Source organism: Bos indicus x Bos taurus, chromosome 1, assembly GCF_003369695.1.
Source record: "Bos indicus x Bos taurus breed Angus x Brahman F1 hybrid chromosome 1, Bos_hybrid_MaternalHap_v2.0, whole genome shotgun sequence".
In the NCBI taxonomy this organism is placed as follows: Eukaryota; Metazoa; Chordata; class Mammalia; order Artiodactyla; family Bovidae; genus Bos; species Bos indicus x Bos taurus.
Genome location: NC_040076.1, coordinates 45564285 through 45577465, shown reverse-complemented (window position 1 = coordinate 45577465; position 13181 = coordinate 45564285). Strand labels below are relative to the sequence as shown.

At 38.1% G+C, this 13181-nt stretch overlaps 1 protein-coding gene across 3 annotated transcripts in view; it reads left to right on the top strand.

The window, feature by feature from the left end:
* Positions 1 to 13181, top strand: part of IMPG2 (interphotoreceptor matrix proteoglycan 2) — a 74102-nt gene that overhangs the window by 17699 nt on the left and 43222 nt on the right. For all 3 annotated transcript variants that reach the window (XM_027561518.1, XM_027561604.1, XM_027561435.1), the window contains exons 5-7: positions 4176 to 4225; positions 5084 to 5166; positions 10545 to 10706. In XM_027561518.1, the coding sequence (XP_027417319.1) occupies positions 4176 to 4225; positions 5084 to 5166; positions 10545 to 10706 (295 nt within the window). The remainder of the gene's footprint in view (positions 1 to 4175; positions 4226 to 5083; positions 5167 to 10544; positions 10707 to 13181) is intronic.

Sequence of the window (13181 nt, the reverse complement as noted above, 5' to 3'; positions counted from 1 at the left end):
CTAGCACCCAGGATTCCTAACTCCTTGCCTTAAGTTTTTTCTTGTTAAGTGCTGATTATAGTTAACAGGTTCTAGAGCAAAGCAAAGGAAAGGAAATTGTAAAAGGGAATAGTAGTCTAGGTATGAAATGATTGTTGGCTTGTCTTACTGTATTTTTGTTATTTATTTTTAACAATTTTATTTATTTATTTTTGGCTGTGGAGGGTCTTCGTTGCTCTGCGTGGCTTTTCTCTGGTTGTAGTGAGTGGGGGCTGCTCTCTCATTGTGGTGCACTGGCTTCTCACTGCTGTGGCTCCTCTTGCCGTGGAGCACAGGCTGTAGGCACATGGGCTGCAGTAGTTGTTGCTCATGGACTCCGGAGCAGGTTAGTGCACAGGCTTAGTTGTGGCACGTTTAGTCTTCCCGGACCAGGGATCGAACCTGTGTCCTCTGTATTGGCAGGTGGATTCTCATCCACTGCCACCAGGGAAGTCCCCTTAGTATGTTTTTAAACATAGGTTCCATGTGACTGTGGTATTTTTGACACAGTTCCATCTGAATTCCACTGACATGATTAGCCAGTAGCTGTGAGGAAAAAATTATGTGCTGGATAAGCTGAGGAGATGAGACAGTAGACGGTTGTTTGCTGCTCACATTAAGCTAAAGATCTTAGCTGACCAACTTCAAATTTGTGGCTTGGCCTAGAAATGAGGCATTTCTGTCTCTAAACTCAATACAGCTCTGTATTCTAATTCTGTTGTGAGCGACATTCTAGGGCATCCCTGTAGGAGTCATCCCTAATGAGAAAATGTGAAAGGATTCATGCTACTGTCTTTTGAAAGAAGTGTGGGAAGATGAGGGATTAAGTGTTGGGAGTGTTGGACAAGTGTTTTAAATTACTGAGAGTTGCCCACTTACCATCATTGTGCTTAATCTCTCAGTCATATCCGACTCTTTGTGCCCCTGTGGACTGTAGGCCACCAGACTCCTCTGTCCATGGGGATTCTCCAGGCAAGAATACAGGAGTGGGTTGCCATGACCTCCTGCAAGGGATCTTCCCAAACCAAGGATCGAACCCAGGTCTTTGGCATTGCAGGTGGATTCTTTACCATTTGAACCACTGGGGAAGCCCTTACCATCATTAAAATAATGTTATTTTGAAAAAAAAAAAAAGTTATTTTGAATTCAGTAAGTGAAATCTAATTCTATTGAAGTAAGTGAACTTCTCCATTCTGAATGCTTACTTACTGACTTAGAGAATTAGCTTAAATTTGATTTTGATGTGGGAGACAATTTGACCGATCCCTGGTGAAGTCTGGTTTCTCTGCCATGTCATCTCAACTTCCTATGCTGATTACTGTATTGTGCTTTGTTTTACTTTGACCTCTTTGCTCTTCATACTTAATTGCTCTCCAGCTTTCACTAGATTTCCCTTCCTATTTCTGGGTCCTTACACATTTTGACTTTTAGGTCATTTAGCTGATGTAACACCACTATCATTAAGACCAAGGAAAACCATCCTGGTTGCCCTTCTAGGGAATATGGGTCACATAAAGGCCATGTAGTGTGGAATTAATGTGGGTAAGAGAGAGGTTTCTGGAATCAAATGGGCCTGTTTTACACCACAGTTCCTTCATTGGCTAGCTCCGTGACCTTTTCTTATCACCCAGGTCTTCCTCTACTCATCATTCATCAAAATGACTTATCCAGATGTCATATTCCTTTATATTCTTTTGAATGACAGCTAAGTAAGCAGGTTCCTGCAAGTGTACCAAAAATAACAAGTAGTGATACGTTTGGTGTCTTGGTTTAATATGTTATTCTTTTTAGATAGTATTTTTAAAAACCAGGAGAATCTTTATGGTGAGATTTTTTTTTTTTAGCCTATGTTTCTCAAATTTTCTACCAAAGCTTGGGGGTTTAGGGAACATGGCCTCAGCTCCCCCACTCCAATTCCAGTCATGAAATGTCTTTGAAATGATCATATTGTAACTTAATATTCATTTAAACTTTATATTGTACTCTATAATACAGCCACACATGTTTTAATATTATGTTTTATTTATTTATTTTTAAACTTTATTTTGTATTGGGATCTAGCTGATGAACAATGTTGTGATAGTTTCAGGTGAACAGCGAAGGGACTGAACTATACATGGATCCATTCTCCCCCAAACTCCCCTTCCATCCAGGTGGCCACATAGCACTGAGCACAGTTCCATGTGCTATAACTGTAGGTCCTTGTTGGTTATCCATTTTAAATACAGCAGTTTATACATGTCCAAATTCATATCAGTTTTTGCTTAGCTCTCTGTGCTTTTAAGGCTGTGGTTTTTCCAGTGGTCATGTATGGATGTGAGAGTTGGACTGTGAAGAAAGCTGAGTGCCAGAAAATTGATGCTTTTGAACTGTGGTGTTGGAGAAGACTCTTGAGAGTCCCTTGGACTGCAAGGAGATCCAACCAGTCCATTCTAAAGGAGATCAGCCCTGGGTGTTCTTTGGAAGAAATGATGCTAAAGCTGAAACTCCAGTACTTTGGCCACCTCATGCGAAGAGTTGACTCATTGGAAAAGACTCTGATGCTGGGAGGGATTGGGGGCAGGAAGAGAAGGGGATGACAGAGGATGAGATGGCTGGATGGCATCACCGACTCGATGGACATGAGTCTGAGTGAACTCCGGGAGTTGGTGATGGACAGGGAGGCCTGGCGTGCTGCGATTCATGGGGCTGCAAATAGTCGGACACAACTGAGCGACTGAACTGAACTGAACTGTGCTTTTACTTTAAAGTGAAAATTGCTGCTTCAGGATGTGTGCCACATTTATCTGGTGGCTGTGACCCCATGATCTAGTTTAATGCAGCAGGACAATTTGAAGTAGTGGTTCTGAAGTGAAGATGGGGCTCACTGAGACAGAAGGGAGTCTAAGAGGGAGACATTTTGACTGTGTTTAAATCATCTTTGGAAACCTGCCTGTAGAAAGTTGAAGAGAGTTTTCAATTACTGTAATTTATATATTTGGGGATGTGTGGAGATTTAGACTGGTGGAAACACCCTTTCTTTAAGGACTTTCTCAGATTATCCTCTGATCTCTTCTGATCTTTGCCTATAGTTGCAGGGTTGAATGGTAAAAGGAGGACCTGAAGCCAGGGGACCTGAAACCTGGGAGCAATGTAGCCTATAGCAAATCATGTCTCTAAGCTTGATTTGTTTTATTCTACGAAGTTTCATGATTCTGTGATCTCTCAAATGAGATGAGATTTGGGCTTATATGTTCCCCGTGACTGCCAGTACTTTTGTGTCTGAACTGCTTGTTGCGTTTATGTTTGTTACTATTTTCTGTTAGGTGGTAACGTTCATAGACCATGAGTATTTTGTTCACAGCTGTATGCCAAGTGCCTTCTACACTAGACTGGTTGGTCAATAGTATTTATTTATTCCAAAAATATCTATTCAGTGCCTATTAAGTGGTAGTTTCTGTTTTAAGATGAAGATACAGTGCAAATATGGCAAATAAGGGCCCTAATCTCATGGAGTTTAGATTAGATTCTTTTTTTTTTTTTTTTTTAGAGTTTACATTCTTGAGGCAGTCTTGTTAAATAGATATTTCTGTGATGATGAACATGTTCTTTACTAGGCTGTTCCATAAAATAGCCATTAAACATGTATGACTGTTGAACACTGAAATGTGGATAGTGTGGATGAGATTCTGAATTTTGAATCTTCATTTAATTTTAAATTAAATTACCTGACTGACTACCATATTAGGAAATGCCATTCTAGAAGATGAAGGGTATGGACATAGACAAAGAAATAGATAAATAAATTAACAGAATGATTTCACATAGTGAAAAGAACTGAGGAAAAAAATGAAACAGGGTTATGAAATAGTAAGGAAGTACTATGTAGAGTGGTTATGTAGTATTATGTATTATGTAGGGTATATTATGTGTGTGTGTACATATATATATGCATATTACATAATATGTAGTACTATGTAATATTATGTAGGGTGATTCAGGTTGAGTAGGCATCAAAAAATGTAAAATAAATGAGTTTTTTTTTTTGATTGCTACTTAGTACTTTGGTTTGAGAATCCTTATTTGGAGATCAGGTGAATTCCTTTCTGGAAAACAAACCCCAAAATAAACCCTTACATTTCTGTCATTTTATTAACTCCAGACATTTTTTTTCCTAGCTCTGAATTGTCATCTCCAGTTCCTGTTGGTGACATGTCAACACTGGGAGGTATGCTTTTGTGCCTTTATTCACTTATCTTTTAAAATTTATTGTTTAGTTGCAAGGAAGCACAATTTTCAGCTCATATTTTAAAAAATACCAATTTGTCTCTCCTTTTGTTGTTGAAGAAGTCTCAAGAAAAAGCAGTGTTTTTTCACTTATTTTATGACATTATAATTGGGTTACTTAAGAATCTTTAATTATTAAGTACATAATACAGAATCTGAAAACCTTAAAACAAATGTACAACCTAAAGAATTGGTTTAAGGCAAACACTTTGTAATCACTGCTTATGTCAAAAGGTAGAACCTTTGTAGCTCCACTATTTGTCATTTGTCTTTTAGAGTTTCTCAGAGTAAGGATTTTTCTAATTGCATTCTGTGGTATATTTTGTTTGTATGTTTCTTTGACCTCTATATTTCCTGTAAATTAGTAGTTGATTTCTTTATTTTTAATTTTTTTTAAAAAAGTTCTTCTATGTTGAAAATTTCAAACGTACAAAAAATAGCATGGTGAGGCCCAGCATCAACAATTATAATTTTTGGCCAATTCCAATCTTCAGCTACTTCCCTCTCTGAGAGTTTTACAAGTTAGTTTACTCCTTAAGGATAGAGACTTTGTATCCCTGGAGGCTTGCATAGAGGCTGACATATAGGAGGTATCAGTAAATGCTTGTTGAATGAGTCGTATTTATTTCTTGTGCTGAGGAAATTCATGTGTCTTGAGGTTAAAATGCACACAGTTTTGCAGATGAAAAAGCAAATGACTTAATATGAATGGCATCAAAATCAGTTTATTGTTTCCTGATAGACATTATGATTTAGTCACGGACTGAATTCATACACATGTTTTTGTTTTTCTTTTTAGATGCTGGTCTCAGTGTTCCATATCCAGGGGTGACCTCCTACGAAGGTATCTCAGAGAGCAGCTTGGAGAGGCCAGAAGACAGTGTGAGTGATGTTCCGTTTCATTATTTAGTTTCTAACGTGGAGAACAGGGATTTAGAGAGATTTATTGTCCATTGCCAGACAACACAAAACTTCAGGTGGTTCTCTTTATGGAAATGTAGATTCTAAAACCAGTACATTAAAAAGAATCAGATTCATTGGAGAGCCCAATAAGTCTGCTTTTGGCAAAGAATAGATTTGAATTGTAAATTAAATGACGTGGAGCCTGGGGAGCTGTCATCATGGTAAGCCCACTGTCTTCTGTGGGCTGTGTGCATAATTTATTGTGAGGGTTTTTGCCTATGTACTCTGTCTCTTAATAAATCAGGACTTAGTCTTCTCTTCTTCAGAGGGAAAGGATATAGATTTTATGTAGTTTAAAGAAGTATTGTACTTTTTAAATGCATCATTACTAATAGAAATCTGTCCACTAAGAAGCATTAAGTTGGCTGTCACATTCCAAATTTTTTGAAAAGTAAATGCTTCTAAGAAGATGAAAATGTTTCATTAGAAATTTTATTAAATATTCGTAAATCACAGATTCCTTAATACAGAGCAAACTTTGATTGAACATATTCACTAGAAAGGTACAATTTGTTACCTTACACCTTCTCTTACCAGCTATGAAGTCAAGTCATGTCATCCCACTCTGTCCACCACCTTCCCTGTTTCTGAGCAAGGCTGGAGCCAGTTTGGGATCCTTGTATCAATACAGTACCTTTAGTATTCAGTAAAACTGTGTCCAAATTAGATGGTACAAAAAATATTGGCATTTGATAAATATTTGAATAAAAAGTGATACTGTAGTTCTGAACTTGATGCTGAATGTTATGGTGTAGGTCTGGAAACTTTTACAGAATGAGATAAAACTCACTGTAATGTAAATGAAGGGATTATGTGTAATCAGTTGGAACATTTCGTAACAGAGTAATTTGAAGGTAATTTGTAGAACCAGTAGGAAGACAAAACAGTACAAGCATACATGACTAGTTCAGAGTGAAGCCTAATGTACAGTTTTACAGTTCAGTTTTTTCCTGAATACATTTTTCAGATACTGTTTTAGAAATTACATACTTTATTCTTGTTTTATTAGTATTTACCCTGTATGTTATCATGTGTCTTTAATCTAGCAAAGTTTAAGTTTTTCAAAATCTTTATCCTTATCCTGAGTCTGCAGGAACATTAGAACATTAAAGTAATTCAAGTGATTACCCTACTGTTTTATATGTTATTTTCAGTATTTTTGTTCTTTCTTTCTCTCCTTTAGTTCTCTCTTTTTAATCTTACAAATTTGACTGAATCATTTTTATTTTATATAGTTAAACGTTTTTACATTTTCCCAGGTGTGTACTGTTTTATTTTCTTAAAATTCTTTTTTACATTTTAGACTCTCTTTTGGAATAACTTTCCTTCTGAAATATATGCGTCTGGTATTACTTTAGTAAGAATCTCTCACTGGTTCAATCTGTTTTTGGTCACCTGAAGATTTCCTTGTTATACCCTTATTCTAGAAAGATACTTATAATCTGTATAAATTTCTAGATAGAAGGTCTTTGGGTTTTTTTTGTCAAGATTTTATTTCACTATCTTTTAACTTTTATAGTTACTATTAAGAACTCAACTAACAGTTCGGTTCTTATTCTTTTGTGGGTAATCCATTTTTTCTCCTACCGTTAAGATACTACTGTCTCTCTCCCTCTCTGTATTTACGTAATGATGAAAGATAATGACTGAATTTCTCAAATTTATAATAGACTAAAAACCTCATGTTAAGGTAGTACAATAAATCCAAAGCAAAGTAAATAAGCATAAACACACTCCTATACCCATTTTTGTAAAACTATAGACTCCCAAATACTATATGGTGTACTACTATAAGTATACTATAACATAGTATAACTGCAGGCATATCTCAGATACTGTGGGTTCAGTTCCAGATGGCCATAAAAAAGTGAGTATTGCAATAAAGTCACATGAGCGTTTTGGTTTCCTTGTGCATATAGAAGTTATGTTTACCTCTACTGTAGTTTGTTAAGAGTACAGTAGCATTCTGTCTAAAAAATCAGTGTACATCAGTTCAGTTCAGTCGCTCAGTTGTGTCTGACTCTTTGTGACCCCATGGACTGTGGCACGCCAGGCTTCCCTGTCTTTCATCTCCCAGAACTTGTTCAAACTCATGTCCATTGAGTCAGTGATACTATCCAACCACCTCATCCTCTGTCATCCCCTTCTCCTCTTGCCTTCAGTCTTTCCCAGCATCAGGTTATTTTCCCTTGAGTCGGCTCTTTGCATCAGGTGGCCAGAGTATTAGAACTTCAGCCTCAGCATCTGTCCCTCCAGTGAATATTTAGGACTGATATCCTTTAGGATGGACTGATTGGATCTTGCAGTCCAAGGGACTCTCAAGAGTCTTTTCCAACACCACAGTTCAAAAGCATCAATTCTTTGGTACTCAGCCTCCTTTATGGTCCAACTCTCACAGTCCATACATGACTACTGGAAAAACCATAGCTCTGACTAGATGGACCTTTGTTAGCAGAGTAATGTCTCTGCTTTTTAATACACTGTCTAGATTTGTCATAGATTTTCTTCTAAGGAGCGTCTTTTTCATGGCTGCAAGTCACCATCTGCAGTGATTTTGGAGACCAAGAAAATAAAGTCTCTCACTGTTTCCATTGTTTCCTCATCTATTTGCCATGAAGTGATGGGACTGGAGGCCATGATCTTTGTTTTTCGAATGTTGAGTTTTAAGCTAGCTTTTTCTCCTCTTTCACCTGCATTAAGAGGCTCTTTAGTTCCTCTTCACATTCTACCATAAGGGTGGTGTCATCTGCATATCTGAGGTTGTTGATATTTCTCCTGGCAATCTTGACTTCAGCTTGTGCTTCATCTAGCCTGGCATTTCTCATGATGTACTCTGCATATAGGTTAAATAAGCAGGGTGACAATATACAGCCTTTATGAACTCCTTTCCCAATTTGAACCAGTCCAGTTCTAACTGTTGCTTCTTGACCTGCATACAAGTTTCTCAGAAGACAGGTAGGGTAGTCTGGTATTCCCATTTCTTTAACAATTTTCCACAGTTTTTTGTGATCCACAGAGTCAAAGGCTTTGGTGTAGTCAGTGAAGCAGAAGTCGATGTTTTTCTGGAATTCTCTTGCTTTTTCTGTCATCCAACCAATGTTGGCAATTTGATCTCTAGTTCCTCTGCCTTTTCTAAATCCAGCTTGATCATCTGGAAGTTCTTGGTTCATGTCTATTGAAGCCTAGCTTGGAGAATTTTGAGCATTACATTGCTAGCATGTGAAATGAATACAATTGTGTGATATTTTAAACATTCTTTGTCATTGCTCTTCTTTGGGATTGGAGTGAAAACTGATCTTTTCTAGTCCTGTGGCCACTGCTGAATTTTCCAAATTTGCTAACATATTGAGTGCAGCACTTTCACAGCATCATCTTTTAGGATTTGAAATAGCTCTGCTGAAATTCCATCCCCTCCACTAGCCCACTTGACTTCGCACTTCAGGTCACTTGCAGTGATGGTGGGCCTTAGGAAGCATCACTACAAGTACAATATAGTAGCATATAATACAGTATTGAGGATACTGCAAATCCACAAAAATATAGAGAGAGAAAATTCTCAGGTGTTGTCTCATATGATTGGGTATATGTCTGACTCCCTCATTTTATACCTTTTGTCTGTTAACCACTCGTTCTTAACTTTCATTTCTTTGTTCCTCTATGTTGCATTCAGAAATGTCTTCCAGTTCACTTATTCTTCCTTCGACTTAGTCTAATTTGTTGTTCAAACTGTCTAGATAGGCGTCTTTGATCTGACTTTTCAACACGTATACACCTGGCACTTTATATCCTTTCCCTTGTAGTATTTGAAACTGAAGCCTAGGTCACAAGAGATTGCTAGATACACTGTGTATGCATAGATTACTGAATCACCTCTTTGGATTTTTCTAGCCTATCTCTTTTGATTTCTGGTTTATTTTCTTGCAAACCAGATATGCATTAAAATCATTAAAAAATTTAGTCAGCATTTTAGGCATTGTATTGCAACAAGGTTACTAAGGATATTTCTTTTATAGTAATACTGAAAATGGAAGTTTTTATTTAAATTTAGTGAGGGAAAATTTAATATTGAAGAATGCAAAGTCTTGTACAAAATTCCTTAAGGCTAAAGGTTTTTATTAGTTTCAATATGACTCAGCAGTATGAGGAAAAACTAGTAAAGTAATAGTACTTTTAGGTTACATTAACAGAAATTAGAATCTGCTATCAGGAAAGTGATAGTTGTACCATATTTTAATTATCAGACCTCACTTATGTGTATCATACTCTAAGGGAGACATTAAGAGCCCGAGAAGTGTTTGGAGAAAAGGAACTAGTGAAAAGTCAGAGAAGATGATAGGTGCCTATCCTTCTTTGAAGGTTCTCTGGGGCCTGTAGTTTTTATATGCATCCAGGTTTCAGAACTGGGATCAGTGGGAATTTGTAGGGAAATATATTTGAGTTTTATTGGGCTTCCTTGGTAGTTCAGCTAATAAAGAGTCCACCTGCAATGCAGGAGACCCTGGTTCTATTCCTGGGTAGGGAAGATCCACTGGAGAAAGGATAAGCTATCCACTCCAGTATTCTTGGGCTTACCTGGTGGCTCAGCTGGTAAAGAATACTCCTGCAATATGGGAGACCTGGGTTTGATCCCTGGGTTGGGAAGATCCCCCAGAGAAGGGAATGGCTATGCACTCCAGTAATCTGGCCTGGAGATTTCCATGGACTGTGTAGTCCATGGGGTTGCAAAGAGCTGGACATGACTGAGCGACTCACTTTTTTTTAATGGCTGTTTTCAGGACTATTTTCAGAAAGGTCTATTAAAGGAATGTCTATACTATTTTCCATAGTGGCTGCACTAATTGACATTCCTACCCATGAATCAAGATTCCCTTTTCTCCACATCCTCTCCAGCATTTTTATTTGTAGACTTCTTGATGATATCCATTCTGACATGTGTGAGGTGATATATCATTGTGGTTTTAATTTGCATTTCTCTAATAATTAGCAATGTGTAACTTCAGCTTTTTCTACTAACTCACAGGTGGTGAACTTTGGTGGTTATCTGTGGAAAATTTTCTCTTTCCCTGAACCAGTGACCACAATCACTGTGTATTCAAAGGAATGAACAAATACACAGTAATTTTAGTACTTTTAATAATAACCTGTCTTAAAATCTACCAGTTAGTTTCAAAGTCAAATATTATATAGTCATCATCAGAAGTTGCTTTTGGCACAGTGTCTGGCATATCATATCAGTAGATATTTGTTGACTGAATGAGTGAACATTGACATTTATTGTTCTTTTGCTAAAAATCCAGATTAGCAATGAAATTGAGAATGTGGTAGAAGAATCCACAAAAACAGCCGCTGAGCAGGTTGCAGAATTCAGTATCCACCTTTTGGGGGAACAGTACAATGAAGAACTACAGGACCCCTCCAGCTTTCATCACCAGCGCCTTGTAGAAGACTTTATTTCAGAGGTGGGTGATTTTGAGGATATGTTTTTATTCTTTTTTGTATACAAGATAGTTTGCTGAAGTTGTAAATTTCCCATGTTAACACTGGTTAAAGGTAGGTTTAAGACTTAAGCTTTCCAGCTACTTGATTTGGTGAGTAGTGATTTAGCCATTTCTTTAGAAAGCTCTGTGAAAATTTCACCAAAAGATGAACTATTTCACTGAAACAAAGTTTTGTATCCATTTGCCATATGCCAACAAATAAATGCTATTTCCAGCTTTGGCCACACAGCCAAGGAAGAATGTGTTCTGTGGCATGGTTTTTACTTGACAATATTTGGAGAAATGAGCATCTTTGAGATACTATATGTAGTGTGTTATTTTCCTTGAGGGAACAATAAATTTAATTTCTTTTCATTTTGTATTTGTTATTCTTTTTTAAAGGTGAACATTTTTGAATAGTTAATGCATAGGTAGTATGAAGCCCCAAGCTCAAGGGACAAAAGGACATCCAGTGAAAAGTAAATTTTCCCTTTTATCTCTGTTCCTTGGTTAGAAGTATTTTTAAAAGAGAGTTTCTTTACAGAATTGTGCATTAGACCATCTTACAACTTTACTTTCTGGAAGAATTCTATCTAGGGACTTGAAGTTGAGATTTTTTTCAAGATACTGAGGGCCCATCTCCTCTCTCTCTGTCAAGTGAGAGGGTACATTAGTCCTCCTGTTTATTTCTTTTCCATCCCTCTTGATAGAGTTTTCTGTGGCCAAGATTTTTGATTCCATTACCTCGGACTAATTTCCTTCTCTAGACATTGTGTCTAGATGAGAAATAAAAATATACATCTCTCAGCCAAGCAGCATCATTGCAGCCATCAGACACAGGGAGTGTGGGCTAGACAATTAATTTTCCTAGCTGTGTGGCCAATTTGTGAGGCTATATGGTATGTGGAAGAAATGTCAGCCAGGCCAGTGTCCATTTGGCATCAGACAGTGTCTTGGATCAGCTCTTTGGTTCTCTCTGCTCTTGGATTAAGGAGCCTTTAATAAACCTCCATGTTTGGATAAACAGTTGTGCTAAATGACTGCATATTTAGAGAAGGTGTAATAAACACTCTGAAAAACATTTCCAGCAGGGACTTTATGAGGTAGATAGCTATTGGCTCAAGGTGATTTGAGGGTGATGAAGGATCAGTTCCTTCTCTGGCCTATTTCTACATATGGGTCCTTTTACATGGAATGATATGTCTACCGATAGCCACTTCCCTGTGTGGAGCTGCAGAGTCAGGGTTGTGTCTCTGAAAGGTCCTGTCTCCACATATACTGCAAACTAAAGGAGACCCTCAAGCTCTCTCCCTTCAGGACACAGTCATGGGAGTTGTTCTTTCAGTATTATTTTTTCGGGTAATGCTGGAGGGAGAAAGAAAGCCTGCTTGGGAGGATTGAGATTCAGGAGCTGTTACATTTTTTTTTTTTTTTTGATAAGCTGAGAAAGATAAACTTGGGGTGCCACCAAGAGTGACATCAGAGAGGGAAAGGTCATTGTGATAGGCTTTGGAGTGTGGATACCTGACGACAGCCACAGAATCAACACCGTGTCCTCGCATAGTGCTTTGTGTTCTGCAGGCTGCTGTGTGTCAGTTTGCTAACAGCAGCCAGGTGGATAATCAGCTCCATTTTATAGATGAAACCCTTCTGGGTGAGTAACTTGTTCGTGATCATTTCAGCTTCTAGGAGTGGAAGGGAAAATCAGGTCTCCTCCTTCCTTTGAAACTGTTCTTTCCTTTATATCATACAGAGTCCCCTTCAATTATTTTTTATAATTTTATTTATTATTTATTTCTGGCTGTGCTGGGTCTTTGTTGCTGCACAGACCTCTCTGGTTGCGGTGAGCAGGTGCTACTCTCTAATTGTGGTGTGTGGGCTTCTCACTGCAGTGGCTTCTTTTGTTGCAGAGCGTGGACTCTAGAGTCTGCAGGCTTCCCTTGTTGCAGCCTGTGGGCTCAGTAGTTGCGGCTGCTGGGCTTCAGAAGGCAGGCTCAGTGGTAGTGGTGGTGCATGGGCTCATTGCTCCATGGCATGTGAGATCTTCCCGGATCAGGGATTGAATCCATGTCTCCTTTATTGGCAGGTGGAGTCTTTACCACTGAGCCACTAGGGAAGCCCCAAGTCCCCTTCATTTTAATTCAGGTGAGAAGCTGTGGTGAGCCTCACAGTTCTCCCACTCCTGGTCCCAGTTATAAAATCATATTTATCAAAGGAAAGAGGATGAGGCATGTGATTCAGTAAGAAGAGTATGAGCTTCAGTGTTAGAAAGACTGATGATTGAATGAATTCTGATTCAGTCACTCACCAAATGGATGATCCTGGGCAAATTAGTTGATATCTCAGTCTCAGTTTCCTCAATTGCATAATGGGGAAACTGTGTATCTCTTGCGATTGTTGCAAGGATTAGAAGTAATATTTCAAAGCACCAGGCACATAGCAGTCACTCAGTAAATT